At 39.7% G+C, this 18,022-nt stretch overlaps 1 protein-coding gene across 2 annotated transcripts in view; it reads right to left on the reverse strand.

The window, feature by feature from the left end:
* Positions 1 to 18,022, reverse strand: part of STAC (SH3 and cysteine rich domain) — a 68,718-nt gene that overhangs the window by 12,663 nt on the left and 38,033 nt on the right. The window contains exons 3-7 of one of the 2 annotated variants that reach the window (XM_053988358.1): positions 12,500 to 12,600; positions 10,660 to 10,741; positions 9,102 to 9,217; positions 4,716 to 4,797; positions 468 to 532 (exon numbers count right to left, since the gene is read on the reverse strand). In XM_053988358.1, coding sequence (XP_053844333.1) covers positions 468 to 532; positions 4,716 to 4,797; positions 9,102 to 9,217; positions 10,660 to 10,741; positions 12,500 to 12,600 — 446 coding nt within the window. The remainder of the gene's footprint in view (positions 1 to 467; positions 533 to 4,715; positions 4,798 to 9,101; positions 9,218 to 10,659; positions 10,742 to 12,499; positions 12,601 to 18,022) is intronic. The other variant, XM_053988369.1, reaches the window with a different exon arrangement.

The following is an 18,022-nucleotide window of genomic DNA, read 5'->3' on the forward strand; positions in this document are numbered from 1 at the left end:
GAAAATCACTTTCTTAAAGTGATTTTAATGTGTGAAAGCTTTTTGTGTTGGGTTTTCAACAGAGAAGACTGGCTACTCTCTCTTCTTGCTTTTTCCACTATTAATCTGGGGGAAAAAAAGAAAAAGCTAAAGCAAACACTAAATAATTTTCAAAATCAAATCTGTCATTTTTACATTATGGCAGTTTTATTATAATTACATGGTCTGCACACTGGATCTTTTGCATTCCCAAATCAATTTGCAATAAGCAGAAAAACATAAAGTGATGACAAAGGATAAACCAAAAAGCTGTCCAGCAATATATATTGCTTCCAGCCATGGCCAGTGGCCCAGAAATGGTGTAAGAACATGACAGTCAGATATCAGTGACCCATCAGCCCTAGTCAAGGTCCTCAGACAGCCATAAAAACAAGAGTTTTACATGACTTCCCATTACCATTGCATCATCACAAAATTTATGCTCATACCGGGGAATGTATACTTTTTGGTTCTTCTCCAAAGTGTTCTGTGCCATTTTCAGAATATGTAAACACTGAAATAAAGAAAACACATGACATTTTAGGAGTAGTTTTATACTCTTCACCTTAACAGGATCACCTGGATTTTGTTGATCTCTTCCCTTTCTCCCTTATTTTCTTTGATTCCTTGTGGTCTCCTCTGAGCCCTTCTACACTCCCAACAAAACCACAGATGCCATTGGCACATGACACAATCTCTGTTCTCTAGAATTTACAAGTGTAACAAATGAACCATTTTGATCAGATGAATAAAACAAGTACAGCTCTATGAACAGAACCTAGGTGCTGTAAGTGCGCTACTATTTAAATCCCAGCAGGCTTTTTCTCACATTCAGGACTGGATTGTCATGTTTAGGATAAGCAGTATTTCCATTTTAAAGCACCTGCAAAAGCTGATGATCATATATGAGCAATATTGGGAAAGTTTGTATGCAAAACCTCTTCCTTTCCATTTTTGACCTCTACCTCTACGTATTTGATAGCCTTCTTTGGTCCCTCTCTCTCCACTAGTCCATGCCTGAGGTGCACTGGATACACTACTTCTCTCTCTGAATTTAGGAGGTATCTGAATTGCTTTTGAATCAGGGTAGGTAAACGCAGACATAGGCCTGTAGATGTAAAAATTTCCTTCTAAGTTACTAAATCAGAAACTCATAGAACAAGACAACAGTCACAGCACCTAACATACCTGATAAGTAATATCAGTTACCTTCTATTGTAACTGATCATGAGCTGACTGATACTTATCCTCAGTTATCTCCCTAGAAAAAACACATTGGCTTTATCCTTTTAACTGAATTCTCTCTTCACATTTTAACAATTCCCCAGTGTTTCTTGCTTCTGGATAAAGTCTGAATATGATTTTTTTAATAGATGGAGTCTTTGAGCAGCTAGAACCATCAATGTCTTTTGCTACCATTTACCTCTGTAGGTGTTTTGAGCAGAAGCTGGACTTTGTAGCCTCTAACAATTTAGCAATCTCCAAAGTGGTAGTATCAGGTGACTTGGGGCCATGTTCTTTTTGTTTCTCTGCCATACAGTTACATGCATTCAGGAGAAAAAAGGTCCAGGGAACACTAATCCACTGAATTTTTCTCCTCTGTTTTTTCACTTTCTTGTCCTTACATTCATTAACACATATTTCTGGGACTAGTCTACATGGTAGTTGACAACGTAACAGAATCTGTGCAGAAGTTTATGAGGGAAATAGTAAGGTTCTTTGATAGTAGAGAGTTGTACTTGGATATTGAAAAACATGACAGTGTTCTTGTCATGTGAAAGCGAAAGTCATGTGTCTTGTCAAGCGAAACGGCAGCCACAACATGCACGAGAAAGATTTTGTACAAAGTGACAGGTGTTCATGAGCACATACATCTCCTCTGACAAAATGTAAGACAATGTTGTAGTCATAAAGTTCAATCTGTGAATGTGAAGGGAGCATGTGAGCTGATACCTGCCACACTTAACGTGAAAATGTCAGCACAAGTTGTGTCTGGCTGTCCTGACTGCAGTGGACCTGAGGCCTCAATATACTCCTCACCAAGTCCTGTTGCAAAGGGACTCTGACCTTGCAGGCTATCACAGGTATGAGAAGGAAAGCCTTAGAAATAAACCTAATTTCCTGTATCATTAATATAGGGGTACATATATGTCTGGCATCTGTATGAAGGGGTTTAAAGTGCTGCTATTAGAGTTTGGCAACATTAAAGTCCGACTCAAATCACTGTGTTTTGCTTTTCATGTTCAGAGGAGCAGGAGTTAAGAGGCAAATTGAAGGTGTTCTGGTGAGTACTGAATTGGGTAACCAGGAGCCTTTTGGACTTGCAAAAAGTCATTCACCAGATGAATAAAAGTATTTCAGCATCAAATCTGGAGTAATTCCTGTTTGGTGACAGAAAATAAAGCAAGTTACTAATGTACAGCCTTGTGAACTGTGGAGCTGACCCAGCACATGGGGAGGTGGCTAAACTGTGTCCCTGTGTTGGCTGAGAAGTGCTCACCAAAACTGGGTTTGCAGGGAGGACATCCCATATTTGATTCAAGGGGAAAGTGCTCAAATCACTGTTGATAACAGGCTCATAGATGTCACCTAAAGTACATTTTGGCTATTGGGACAGACAGTAGGTCACAGCAGTGAAAAAGTATAACTGGCTTAGAGGAGGCTGAAGGGCTGGAAATTAGGTATGCCATCTCACAGACGCAAACTGGGAAGCTTTGCTTCATGGGATTTATGCCAGGGTCTGAATGAAAGAATTTCCCCTTGAAGTTGTTGTCGTAGGAGTTCTACAGGGAAAATTACATGGCCATGCATGTGCTGGGTCCTTTTACCCTTCTGGAAGCTGTCTTTTCTGCTGTTTCCCTTTACCAAAGAGCATCAAATGTACATTTTCCTAAATACTTATTTGTAGAACAGTATTTTAATAGAAAAAAAAAAAAAAAAAGAACAACAACACAAACTCAACCAGAATGGACCTGAGTCATCCAGGCATTAATGTGGAACTTCCTGATAAAGAGGCAGTGAACAACTGAGGAAAAAGGAGTCATGAGTCACTTTGTAAAAACATTTTGAATGTACTTATATTTTTAATTTATGTTTAGTTCGTGGTCTCTGGATGTTAATAGGAGAACAGGGGGCACTTGAATCTGAAAGCAATAGAGGTATGTTGTTCATATCTCCACACAACAGAAATCCATCTGTTTTCATACTTGTTTGCCCTAGTAGCAGCAGACAGAAAAAAAAAAAAAAAAAAAAAAGAAGGAAAAACCCAGGGATTTTTACATTCTGAAAAAGATTTTACCATTTCCATAGCTTGTGCAAACAGTGCAGGCAGTTTATTAAAAATCTTCCAAGAAGAAATTTTTGGAGTGACTGATGCATAATTTATACCCTGAGCCCCTAAAGGATGGATTGTAAAAAAGCCAGTGCTGATCAAAGGAATTGTTAATGTGCTGCGGAAGTTATTTGGAGGTTTGACACATGCTGAGTTTTTAAACTAATCTCTTTAAGTAAGTTCTCTGAATGCTTTTCTGTACATTCAGTGAATACAGATCTCAGACCAAGAAAAAAAATTTTGGGTTTCAGAACTGAAACTACTGACTTGCAAAGAAATATAAAAAAATAAAAAGTTAATTTGAACATTAAAACAGGGTTGATTCAATCTCAGGTGGGCAGGATTAAACAATGTGGTGCAGACTGAATTCTCTATCTTTAACCAGATTAGGTCATCTTGCACTTGCAGGACAGAAAACTTAACAAAATTTTCAGGAGAAATCAGATAATATGGAAGAGATGTTCAGAAAATGAGAGGAAGGAAATGACTGAACACAGTGAGGAGAGGTGATAGGACCAAGAGGGGAGGAAAAGAATAAGGAGGTGGCATAATATAGAAACTGACAGCTGAAGCTGGCCTTTCACCCACGTGAATTGGTAGCAGTATGTAAGGAGCACTGGGGGTACCATGAAGGAAAAAAGTTATGCTCAGTGTGATTTGTTTTTGTATATCTTGTGAGATTCAGCAAAGCAGATTTCAGGTGCTGCTACAGAAATTGCCCTGATGGTTTGGGCCTGAGGTTGTGCTAAGCAATAATTCTTTTTGACTTCCACTGCTATGACTGAGTTCAAGAACAGGATCACAAACACCAAGTCTTGGTGGCTGAGATTTCATTACTAAACTCGATGCTATGATGGTTTTCAAATCTCGTCAAACCAATGCTGTAAAAAACATTTATTTTGTACTGCAAATCAAACAAAGGAATTGGGCTATTAATATTAGTGGGCACATACTACAGTTGCACTGAGAAGATGCAATTATAACCAAAATTCAGTGTATTGTGTATTTTACAGACACAAAAATCTTTTATGATTTGTTTTCTGTCCCAAAGAGGTTATGATATACAAAATCAAGTGGAAAAATCAAACATATGGAAAAGAAAGTATGTTTTTATGTAAAGATAGGAGATAGGGAATGGACCTGAATCTTGTCCACTTGCATTTTTGGACACACCACATTAAGGAAAGTGGTGGCTTCAATTTCATCTGAATGGTAAAAAGCATTCTCCAAAGTCTTGCGCCAATTCACCTCCTGCTTTGGAAACCAGAACACTGCTAAAACACGGACATACCATACCCCCCCTCTGAAACAGGCTGTACATGGGCCTTTTCACCTGAGGGGGCTGTCCTGGCTTGGGAGCACTCACCGCTGTTGCTGCGTTTTCTGCTTATGTCAAGGGTGCCTGCAGAACTATTGCCTTCCTCCGGAACTTCTACCAAGTCAGCTGTCTGCAGGGACAGAAACAGCAAATGAGACAGGATAAGCCAGAAAAAGGGATTGACTAAGTGAAATAAAACCACAGCAAGGACCTTTGGGAAAAGCAGTACTTGAGGGGAGTCAGAGCAGAGCAGAGTCAGCCTAGCAAGATGGAAGGAAACATTGGATCTGATGATGCGCAATGAATACCTACAGCACAGGGAGCAGTGGAAGCTCAGAAAAAAAAATTCCAGACCAAGTTTGGAGTCTGGAGCACAAAAGATTTCTGCAGTATAAAATAAAGCGAAAGTTAAGGAACAAAGGATTATGTTGAGCAATGTGTTTCTCTGAGCAAAACAGAAAGGGCATGAGGGAATTTGCAGATTCTGCAGGTATACTAAATAGCTATCATCCAGGGAGACTGAACATTAGTTGAAACTACTGAATTTTAATGTATCAGTCCTGAATACATTATTCAGTAAAATAACTGTAATGTAAGGGTCATTTTCATTCTGTTAAAATGCTGTAAAAGAAAGAGCTAGAGTGCGATGAAGTCAGTCTTTAAATATTTGCCCTCACTTTCTTTTTAAACAGTCATCTGGCCAGTATGGTTAGAGAAATTGAAACCTAAGTGTTGCTTTTAGAATTACTATAATTTCTTTTTTGTACCATATTAATGTCAGTCATGATTAGGGACCCAGTGTTCCAGAGTATAGGAAAACATGGGATGACATAATCTCAAGCCTCAGAAGTATACTCTGCATACGGCACCAGATTCCTTGGCTGGGTAGTCAGCTTCTCCTTGTATAGCCCAACAGGAATGAGGAGCTGCTCCAAACAACTCTGTGCAAGTCTGACCTTAACAAAACTTCAGTTGTTGCACTCACTACACCTTTGATAACCAAAAAAAAAAAAACCCAAAGACTGAACTGAAGTCAGGTGCTTTCTCTAATCTGAATAAATATAATTACATTGTTTCTAACATTTATTTTTTTCTAGCTCACAAATTTTAAGTCACAAGAAGGATTTAATGTTATTGTATGACACTTTACTATTGTACTGTACACACAGCTTGCTCTATTGCTTTGCAGTCCTGTGCCTGCATCACAGGAACATTTCTGTTTTTGTTTAGGGAACAGAATCTGACTTGCTTTATAGATTTTACATGTTGGTTTTTTTCCCTTTTACTAGTGTTGACAGCAAAGCTTTTTTTAGAAAGTGCTTTCACAATTTTATTTCTCCTATCTAGTACTTTCCTAGCTATTTCTCCATGAAGGAAAACAATGAAAAATGGTGTTGAAAGTAGATTTGTGCCACAGGTGTCTTGTGGCTATCTTGTTTCCCTTGCTATTTTAAGAATATATACTTTACTTTGCTGCTCTGTTGCTCCTTGTTTTTAGACTTCTGCAGCAGGTCATGTTTGTCTTGCATCTTGCCCAAATAGGTCACCCAAGGATGAGAAGGCACTGCAATATCAAAATTTACACAAATCCAGTGTAGAGCATATCTATGGATTCTGGCTGCTGGGTGGAGAAGAGAAAGACTGGCTTTGTTGAAAGACTAAGTCCCGGCTATTTTTCAGCTCATTGCTACAACATGTTCCTCAGTTTTCACAGACTAGCTTCATTATTGCTGATTAGCAATTAATATTATTTTATTAAGTTCTAGTGCATATGGGATGTGTAGTGACTGTCTCTTCAGTGTTTACCTCATCCAAAACCTTCTGAGGCAACCTCATTTACCTTTAATGATTTTTCACTGAATGACTACATGACAAATGGTCTAATAGAAATTATATAGGTACAAAGCTGCTTTTGAGAGGACCTGATCCACAAAAAAACTAACAAGAACTAGATTCACATTTACATCACCTCAAGTGCCTTTTTGTATAAATGTGGGTTGCAGAAACACAGTTTTGAAGCAAGCAGTAGGTAGTAAATCTGGAGCATATGGCCACTTTCTTTTATAGGAAATGCAGAATCCGGGCGGAAAAATCAGTGAGTAAGTCCACATAGCTCAGTCATGTTAAAAATACTTTGGCTAGTTTAGAGGAAGGTGGCTGTCTCTGCAGAGAGTAGAGGTTGTCTACATGAACTGCATACAGTATGGAAGCTTTATGTAGGGGCAAGGTACAGCTCCTAAGCCAGTCACCTTTGCTTTTTATCACCTTCAGCAGGAGCAGCTCTGCTGTGCTGACCCAGAGCGAGGCCTTGGACAGCTTGGACACCATCTGCAAGGTGAAGTAGTATCCCAGGTGTCCCCATATCCCTGGTGTCCCTAGTTTGGTGACATGGCAGAACCTTGAAGCACATTCCATCTCACAGTGCTGGGACTCAGCACAGCCTCACAGCTGCATTGCTGCTTCTGCTTGGAGAGGAGCAGAGCAGCCCAGAAGTGAGGATCACTGGGGAAAAGTCATAGTCCCTCTGAGTTACTAACTACATGTGCTTCTAAGGGCTCTGTGCCACATCCCTGTTGCAGTCACTGGTCAGTACTTTCTCCCAGGTCACACATCAGCTTTAAAGGTCCTCAGCTCCATAATTTCATTTACGATTGTGTCTACCTTGTTTTTTTATCCTTGTTTCAATCCACAAGCTTGTGCTGGCAGAATTTATGGTTTCTCAGGTCTGTTTATTCAATTCTCTAATGTTCTCTATTTCCTGTATGCTGACACATGTTACATTTTCTCTCAGCTTCAATACCCTGGAGAAATTCCTGTAATGAACTTACGTTCCTAATTCTACACCCACACTCCACCTAGTTATGATCAGTTCCCTAGAGTAAGCTGACACAGCATTAGTGATTTCTATGCTTGAGTTTTCATTTATAATTCAACATAAACTTTATTGATTTAGAAAGCAATAATTACATTTGTAGAAATTTTGTTTCAAAGGAAATTAAATAATTGAAAGAAAGAAATGTAATAATGCGACAGAAGGTAGAGTCACTTTGGGCTTAAAAAAAAAAAAAAGGAATTAGCAAATTCCTTTTAAGGCACAAATGGGGGTGGATAGAGGACATGTCCCTTAATAAATTCCTTGCAGACTTCACTTAGTTCTTGCTTAAATTAGTTTGTCTTCTTTCCTGTCTGATATGAATTGATGCCTGTTTAGAGTCCACCTATACCACCTGAGATTACAGGTCAGCCATGTGAGTGAGCATGCATTTAAATGCCAGAGAAATGTAACAAACATATACAGATATTACCATGACTTGATATTAAGCATATAAGTATTTCCTTTGAGACCTGGAGACCAACTCTCATCATGCCTCTGTGCCTAGTGATTTGTCTTATGAGGTGTGCACAGAAGAGGCTGTCAGATAATGTGGGTTTGATTTTTAGAGATGGCAATCAGCTTTAGCCTCCAGTGGATTCAGGTGTGATTTTTTTTTTTTTTTTTTTTTTTTTTTTTTTTTTTTTTTGTTATTATTTTTCTTGAGGGGGAGAGGGGTGGCATAGGGAGGATCTCTTGGGAAGAGAACCTCAAACATAGGTTTAAGTGCCTGCTTATGAAAGGCTGAGAAGGGAGGAAATGTTCTTTCAACACCATGAAGGAGCTCCTGATCTCATGGATCCCAATACTAGGATAAATAACCTCTTCTGTAAGGAAGAAATTGGCAATTGCTACTGTTGAACAAGGTATGGATATAGCAAAGGCATGGCCATGGGAACTATCACTTCCCTTGTTCTCTACCTCTTCTGCCATGGTCCTTAAGACAGTGACTTTTGTGATTGGAGAGAGTGAATGACAAACATTAAGGCTAAAACCTCCCTGTCTGGATTCAGCAACCTAATCACACCTGTCTGTATTTGGGGTTTGGAGAGAAGCCCCAGTCTGTAATGCCTCCCTCACAATTCTGCAAGGATGGAAGTCCCATCTCTTGCTTTGTTGCAGTAGCAGTCTCAATTTTGTCTGGCTTGTACTGAGATCATGTACTTTTAAATATATGTTCTGAGGACTCCAACTCATCGTTATCACTTGTATGAAGGGCAAATGGCCACCATCAACAACAGGCACTATGCATCTGCTCCAGCCTGACAGTTCAATATCTCTGCTACACTTCTATGTGGATATGCAAAATAAAAAGATTAATATTTCCTTTTCCATTCTGATAAAAACAGTTTACTAATTTAATTAGTATTTTTCTATTTTTCTCAAGAGCCCACTAAAAGATACATAAAACTTTAATTTGCAAAAAATAGCAAGTTTTCTGGTCTCAATATGGAAGCTGAGAGTAAGATTTTAGCGTTCTTTTACACTTTGAAATACATGTTTTGTGAACGACTATGTTGCTCCACCAGAAAGAAAATGGAAGAAAGATGTGAGATACTTACAGAGTTTCTGTTGGGAGAGTCAGATCCACTTCCAGAACTTCCCTTTTTGGTTTTCTGGGCTAAGGAAGTCCCAAAGCGGAGAGTTTCATAGACAGGGTCAACCTTATTTCCACAGGCTGCAACAGAAGGATCAAAACATGCATCAGTCAATACCTTGAGGATATTCCTGGTCATGTTCCTGCTTAACTTGGAGCAACACATACCTCTACCAAGAGGTCGAGCTGTATGTTTAGAAACAATTTGAGAGATTATCCTGATAAAAAGGGAGTGTTGAACTTAATGGAATTGTTATCAATTTTCTGCTGCCTCTCTACTCCCATAAAGATCATCCTCCTCTCATCTTGACTCTTCCATTCTCACCCATTGCCTTGTCTCTCTTCACCTGCCATTCTTCTTCCCTGATCATCACTGGTGATACCTATGTGGTGGTAAAGAAGATGAAGTACCAGGAGGTTCTAATCCATTTTTGTCCCTACCAGTGACTTGGATTCCTCTCAACAGTAGTTTTCCCTCATAGCTAGCCACAAAAATAATCTCTCATGGAAGAGAAATGCATGCCTTCATTGGGAACAAGCAAATTCAGTTCAAATTCTCCTCTACATACTGCATTCTTCGACCTCAACTTCCTTTGACACAAAGCTGTGGGCATGTAGAAAATGGTACATTTGTAGCACTATGTAGAAGGAGGGAAATTTTAGCCAAAGTACTGAGAAAATACAACAAATTTTAGATTTTGATTAGAGCAAAAGCACACCTCATTTTTTAGCCAGAATTTATTCAAAATGTTTCTGTTATTTCTGATAAAAATAATGGGTATTTTTGAGAAAGAGAAAGTTAGATGAAATCCTTATAATTAATGTTTTTTTAAACTGCTGACAGTAACAATGCAAATGTCATCAGACAAGTAGTTTTAAACTGGCTGCCTAGTTTTAGCTTTGATTTTTTGCATTTCCAGGTGTGCCTGGTTAGAGTACTGGTGGGGAAAAATATTTTTCAGAATAAACTTAACTTCTCCATTTCAAAATGTTTCTTTTCAGAAATTTGGTATTACAGTGAGGAAAAAATGGTCTTTCAAGTACTCAGACAATGTGTAGACATGATCAATAAGGAAAAATATGAGGAAAGTAAAAAATATGGATGAAAAAGGACAGGAACCTAGCAGCATCCCTCAAAAGCCAGACTAGTGATTTGAATGCCCCCTGCTATTTCTATCTCCATGTCTTTTATCTGTTTTTTCCTAGCTCAGACCCTCATCTCAATATTTCAGTGTTTCTTCACTCCTAAGTTCCTACCTTGATCTCAAGTAGTTGTTATTATAAGCAGGGTAATTGCTAGGAGGTATGCATACAGGGTTTTGAGTGAAGCACACAATGAACACACCCTCTCCTCTTCCAGCTTTGTATCTTTGAAGTGGTCCTTTCCTGAGATAGCAGAAGGGCCTCCAGTCACCGAAAGGAGCTGGACGGCTGCTGAGGGTAAAGACCATGGCTGGAATCTGCTGCTGCTGTTGCAGAGCATTGCCAAGGGAAGACTGAATGGAAAAGCAGTCAAAACCTACCAATAGGCATCACTTCTTTGATGCAGCCAAACTGTTCGTGAATGAGTAGTGGTGAGCTGTAGTACCGTCGAAATCCCTTTGGCTGGAGGGAGAAAAAGCAAAAACAAGTGAAGTGCATTGCTTGCCTTGATTGATGAAGTAGAAATAGCCTCAGCTCTTTGGTTAATGGTGGAACATTGTGGTGAGGCTGGAAATTTGCCTCCTGTTGTTCAGTCACTGTAAGGTTTAGAGAACAGATGTTTATTTGATTTTTTGCCTAGAAAGAAAACAATTTCCTATATTCATGTGGAAGGAGAGGCTAATTTTCAGCTCTCCTTTTTCCTTTGTCTTACATAAAAGCAACACTAATTAACTGGAGCAGAAGTGCTGAATCATTAGAGGTTCTGGGAAGTTTCCCTCTCCCTATCTTCCTATAGAATGTGAATTTGCGTAGTGTTGTATTTCTAATGTCTGCAGGCTGTGAGAACTTCTAGTCACAGTGAAAAGTGAGGAAGATTTGAAGGGATGTGCATATTTTCCATATCCTCTGTTCAGTGTACATCAAAACCTGATAGGCAACTAGTTCTTTAGGTAATGAGCTGCAAAAAAGACTGAAAAAGAGGGGACTGATAATCTTGGAGTCTTAGAGGAATAAATTCCGTATTCTTCAGCCTTTGTTTGCCCCCAAGCTAGATTCAGACAGAGCATCAGCATGAGTTCACAAAACTCCTGTGACTTTGCTGGCAACTTCTTGATGTAAATTTGGTCTCTCTTTTTTTTGTTTTTGTAAACTAGCAACCACAAGAGCTGAGGCTGGAATCAAGAAATGCATGAATCAATTAACATGGGATAATATTTGACTTGTCCAGGGCTTGTCATTCAGCTCTTCACAGACCAATTTCCTATACCAGAATACCTCATACTAGAACAATGATTATGGTTTAGATACATGAAGACCTGCCTTAGGGATATAAACAACAACAGCTTTCAGTGAACACTCTTGGACAGAAAAGACCAGTGAAAGGTGGGGTTTGTAGCACTTTTGAAGTCAGTGCTTGCATTTTCCCATCACTTAACACAGTAGAACTGTTTGGTTTTAGTTTATAGTTGTCTCAAGTGCCTTCAAGTTGCAACAAATCTGAGAACATCTGAAACACGAATCTATATATGCACTTTTCATATTCCAATTGGTATTTTTCTTTTTCCAAAAGTAACCAGAAGGAACCATAGTCCTGTAACAGTCAACAAGGTTAGATCTGTCCCAGACACAGTGTACTGTCATTGCCAATCATGAGATTTTGCCACTCAGAAGACAACCCAGGCCCTAATGTGCTGTGTCCATACAGAGGCAGGCTCCTCCCAGACTCTCCTGCTGAGAGTTTGCTTCAAACTCTGTAGTGACTTACTGTGAAATATCCCTTGGTTTTCTTTTTAAGGTGAATTATGTTTTTTTTTATTCAAGCCCAAACAGTGGAGAAAACAATAAAACATAATTTGAAGGATTTTTCATTTGTTAAACCCTACAGAAATACTATGATTAATTTATAGCATTCTTTGAGAGGTTTACACTACAGCAAGCAGAGCTGAAATCAAGGTAATTTTGTTAGCTAGCTAAATTCGTATTCTGTAACTGTATTTTCACATCCACAAAGCAGACCACATTTGTGCTTTGGTTTTGTTTGCATTCTTGTGCAGCAGCAATTGCCCAAATTGACAACAGGGCACCACCTGTCTTCACTTTTCCTGCCTCAGTAAAGTGATCTGGTGTGGGTTCTGTTAGTGCAGCAGCTAAATGCACACCTGGGGTTCAGGCACACAAAGAAATGGCTCCAGCACAAGCTGTGCTGGACTGCTCACTTACCAGCTTGCCCATGCAACGCTGCTGTCCGATACTGTCTGCACACTTGTGGTGGATGCTCATCTTGCACGCCTTACAGCGCAGTCCGTGCTTAGCGTTTGTCCCTGTGAAATGCACGGCAGAGATTGAATTAGACAAAATCAATAGTTTCCATCCATTTAAACAAGTGACCTGAAAGAATTGATGGGGTCAGTTGCAGTAGAGCAACTATTGACAGCATTCTTTGCCTTACCTGCTTTTAAAAATCCACATTCATGCACCCATTTTCTTTACAGCCTCTCCATTTTAGGCATTTGTCCCCCAGGCTCTTTCCCAGGCTGTTGCTGCCTGTAGATTTATATTGGATTATGCTATGCTATATGATAATCTGACCAACAGTGTCTCTGCCCCATGAACACCAAGCAAAACCCCTTTGTTATTTTGAAAGGTCTTGGCATTGCTGTGCATGGCTGAGGGAGCCACTGAAGGAGCACCCAGGCTCTGAAGCAGCTCTGGGGAGCTGGGCCATCAGCAGAGGCCCAGGTTTTGTGGGTGAGAGGTAGCTCCAGGCAGGTGTGAGAGGGTTAACCCAGCTCTCTTGCCATATCCACCCACAGGCAAACACATCCCTGTTTGTGTGGTTTCTTTTTCCTGCGTGGTTACACTGGATTAGTGTGCTGTGAGGATTTCTTCAGTTATAGTTTCTTTTCAATTACACACGCTCAAAACAATACTGACAATTGCTCCCAGGGACTGCTGCTCTCACCATCCTGGGCCAGTGCTCAGAGGGTACAGGAAGGGCTCCTTGCACGTCCCTGAGTGGTGCAGTGAGGGTGCCACGAGTTTTGACCATGCCCTCCTCCCTTGTCAGTGGAAAAGTTATGTGTCACAGGTAGGGGAGCTACAGCAGAAATTTTGCTTTAAAGAAGCAGAATTCTCCCAGTAGGCCAAACCTAGTTCTGCATTAGCTTCAGTGAGGACCTACCCTTCAGTGACAGACCTAAGTATGCTTGCTTCCAGGCAGGAACAGTCACTTTAATTCATACAACCACAACACTTCTTAAACTATGCAGAAGCAGTGATGCTGCAGCAACTCTTTTATCCCCTACAGGACTGTGTAAACTGAACGAGTAAACAACGGATCTGTTCGTTATATCTACCGTGAGAGTGAGTATGAAACGAGGTAATAAAAAACCCTAAAAACTCTTGACATTTTAACCAGCCCTCATTAGTCAGACATGATAAATATTAGTCAGAAGGATCCTGCATCTGAAAGTACTCATTTAGCTCATTGGTTATGTACATGCTGCCAGTTTCATTCACTGAAGTGCTACCTCAGAAAGAAGCACTTCAGGGAAGGTTTCATCAAGTTGGTGCCAATACCCAAGCCTTGTGTTCCACTTTCAGAGGAAGAGATGTCTGAAGGGGCCACTTGCAAGCCAGGTAAGGCAGGCTGAGGTAGCCATGGTTTGTTGCAGTGAGCTGGGCTAAGGTGTTTCACCTGTGTACTTCCTTTAGGACAGGGAACCAAGATCCTCCCCACCTTCCTATAGAGACTGCTGGAGTGATAGGGACTGAATGGGGTTAAATGTACGGTGTGCCCCAGGGACTTCAAGGGAGTGGGGTGAGTGCCTGCTCCCCACTTGTTGCCCCTTTTAGCCACCTTTCAGTGTGTGTAGACATTCTTTCTATCCTTTTTCTGGGGTCTTTTTTCCTAACAAACACAGGATTTCTTAGAAGAACACATGCCCATTTGTTGGTTTATTTTTCCTGCATGGTTGCACTTGGATTAGTGTGCTGTGAGGATTTTTTCAGTTATAGTTTCTTTTCAATTACACATGCCCAAACCAATATTGACTTCTGTGGCTCTGTGCTTTTATTACTGATGATGAAATGCTGAATCACCCTTCCTGGTGATCAACAATTGGCACTGAGAAAAGAGTGGTTCCCTCACAGTTTTTCATTATATTTATAGGGCAGAATGAGAAAAGGAAAATGACATCACAGTTGGCCTATGCAACACATCAGTGCTTACACTGGGTCTAATTCTCCTCTCATGCTGGTCTGTACCAAGTTACTCCTAAGATTTAGCTGTGAAGAGGCAGACAGTCTCACAGTACTTCCTGCTGGCTATGTTATGCTCTTCTAGCCATTTTAATGTTAACTTTGCAAGGTGGATGTTGTCCTTACGTGTTATAACCATGTGATCACAGAAGATACACATTTGTCAAAACAAATGTGCACCCAAATGATGTGCAAAATGAATGTGAAGCATCTGAGTTGCTTTCAAAAATCAAACCCCAGCTCTTTCAGAACAGAAGTCTGTGGTCATGTGAAAATGAGTAAGACAATTACAAAAGAACAATACTGTATTTCCATTGCTGAGTGCCATATTTTTATATCTGAGTAGCTAAGTAGTGGCTTCAAAGAGAAGAAAAGTATTTTTGTCACACACTTGAGTCTATGAGAAGTCTTTGTAAATCAAAATGAAATCCCTGTAACTACCAAGATCTCCAATCTTCAATCCATTTTCAGTTCTAACTACTTGGTTTATGGCAGGGCTAGCTTGGAAAAAATTTCCCCGTGTCTCCCTGCCTCCCACTGAGGAATAACTATGGAGCTTGGAGAAGAATAATTTATGCTGTTTTTATGCTTAACCACCATATCTCAAGCTCTGAAAATGGCATTTCTACAAAGAAATATCTTTTTTTCCCACAGAATAATTCTTTCTTCAGTTTCTCTTCCCCATTGCATTAAATCACTCAGAGAACTATGGCTAAGCTGTTTCAAAACTAGTGCACACCAGGAATCAGATATCTACATACTGGCAATGTACCTGACCCAAAAGTTTCTGAGACTCAGAAATGAGGCACAATCACAGCTCACAATACAGATAAGAGATTACATTCAGTACAGGTGTAAATGAGACCAGGGTTTGACTCATTGCATCAATTTCTGGCCTCCCATTTATGCACACTTATTGACCTTGCAGATGCCTGAATGGGTAAGTTTTAGGAGACATCTGGTAGTTTAAAATAGTGAAAAAGCAGGCAGAACACAGATCTTGCAAGGATGTTATTTAAAGCTGAGTTAGTACAGAGAGAGTTCTACAGTCATGCACCAGTGTAAGAGAGTTATGTCATTATAACTAAAGTAGTGGCATAGGATATAGCAATGTGTTGAAGCATTATTTTCCAATAAATTCCCTGGAAATAATAAGAAAGTTAGGAATTTGGTCTGAACATACATTAAATAATAGAAAATAAGTGGTATTAATGATTCATAGAAGTAAAAAAAAATTGACAATGACAAAAATAGTTACAATAATAGCAATTGCTACAACAACACAATAGGGCAGATTATTTGAGGATAATTTTCCTTTGTTGCCATAGAGTACCAGGCCTTATTTGAAGTTGAAAGCCTCTCTGTGGCATGCTTATTCCCACTGGGTTAATCTTTCTGTGGATTGAAGCATAGGGCAGGGGAAGGGTAAGGAGAGAGTTCACATTTGAGCTGGTTACAGCACTGTCTGGAAGTTGCAGTGTTCCAATTAGTGAAGCCTCAGACACTAACACAGTCTCCTCAGGGACATCTGCTGAACACACACTGATGACCTGTAAGCCTGACCATTGCTGTCTAGGTTGATTCCTGTCCCCCTTAATAGCTGATGGCTTGATTGCAACCTACAGTTTATTCTCACCAGCAGATATTCCCCTATACCAACCTTAAAACAAAGCTGGAAGCTACTGATACTCACATACAGTAGTCACTGCTATATCTTAGCCCACCTGGAATAATTTCAGTCAGTGGTGGATCAGAAATAGATGAACTAAAGGCTTAACAATTAAGCTCCACTTGGAGCTTACCTAACTGCTTTTTTTCTCTGGTTTTCATTCAAAAGGGGAGTAAACTAACAGCTTTGATAGCCTTGCTTTACCTTCGAAAGGTAATCATCCCTCCTACCTTCTTCTCCAAAAACCCTTACTTAAGCTGGTTGGTAAATACTGAGCAGGACAGAATAAAATTCTGCTCAGTTGCTTTTTGGTAGCTGCCTGGGGATGTGATTTTCAGTATTTTTATTCAAGGCACACTACATCATTCACCAAACAGAGCAGACAGTGTTTGATGAATGGGCAGTTCTATTCAACATTTATTTTTTACTTTCCTCAGTCAGTGTGGGTCTTTAAGCATCATCTCTTGAGTCCCATGTTAGCCTTATTCCAAATACAAAGTGATTAATGGCCTCATGAGTTTGCTTATGGGCTCACTGTCTTTGTTTCTTGCCAAAACTTGTATGAGATGGCTCTCATTTAGGGGAATAAGGGGTAAAACTGTCAGAGGTTGCACTTATATTATTTTGGCCCAGATGCTGGTGTTTAAGTTACAAAAATTGCAAACTCTAAATGGGAGTTTAGAATGGAAATTATTAGACATGTTTATCTGACTTATAGTGTCCATGAACACTTAACATATCCTCTTCGGTGAATGAAGTAGTGTCTATGTAGTTATGAAATTCATACAGAGAAAAAAACACACAAACATTAGAACAAATGTCCTCTGTGTCCTATTCATTAATGTATCAACTATCTCCAAGTCTGTACAGGTTGGTATTCCTTTTACAAACAATAAAAAAGGCAAAATTGACCAAAGAAACAGTATTTCACTGGAAAAAAAAAAAAAAGAGGAAATTTCAGGCCAGGATACGGAGTAGGTCTTAAATAAACTTACAAATGAGGTTCTGCCCAGCAATTTTCTTCAGATATCAGCTAATGTATCCAGGCACCTAGGTCTAGAAGGATGCATTGTTTTGAGAAGCAGGTCATGTTTAATAACACCTCACTGGAAATACTCTGTGACTGGGTCAGCTCCCATTTGAATATCTAAACCAGTGGCTAGGTTTTCCAGAACAGTCATGGAAAATTGAATCTTAAACTGTTCTGATAATATGACCTTAAATACCACTAAAAGGACACACTGCATCACTTTTGTAAATTTAAATCTTTTTTGGAAGAAGCCTAAATGGAAAGAGAACACCTCAATATAGGTGATTGGAAATATTTGGAGGCAGAGAAAGACAGAGGGAACAGGGCAGAATTTAATTCCAACTCTTTTTGTCCATGTTTCCTACAAAAGCAGTTAAGTAACTACTGTGCATTTCAGGAAAGTAATTTTTCCTAAGGAATGCAAATGAGAATCTGATTGTTACACACACACAAAAGGAACCTGTATCATCCTCTTGGCCAGCACAGCTATGGCCACAGCACTGCTGGCTGGTGCTTTCTGCCTGTTGTTCCAAGTCTCAACATAAGATTAATAACTGGAGAGGGAGAACAAGCCCTACAGCCTGGAGAAATTTCAAAGAAAACTGCAGATGCTGGTAACAACATGATGTTATACTGACTGTATAAACATAACTATATTAGGCACTTATGCCAAAGTGGGGAAAAACAGAAAGTAGAGGATAAAAATGTTCGGGTCTATAAAAGAGAGAAAGAGGAAAGGAAAGAGACACAGAGAGACTGTCACCTCCAGCTAATCTAGCTATGA

The sequence above is a fragment of the Vidua macroura genome, chromosome 1, assembly GCF_024509145.1.
Source record: "Vidua macroura isolate BioBank_ID:100142 chromosome 1, ASM2450914v1, whole genome shotgun sequence".
NCBI classification, from domain to species: domain Eukaryota; kingdom Metazoa; phylum Chordata; class Aves; order Passeriformes; family Viduidae; genus Vidua; species Vidua macroura.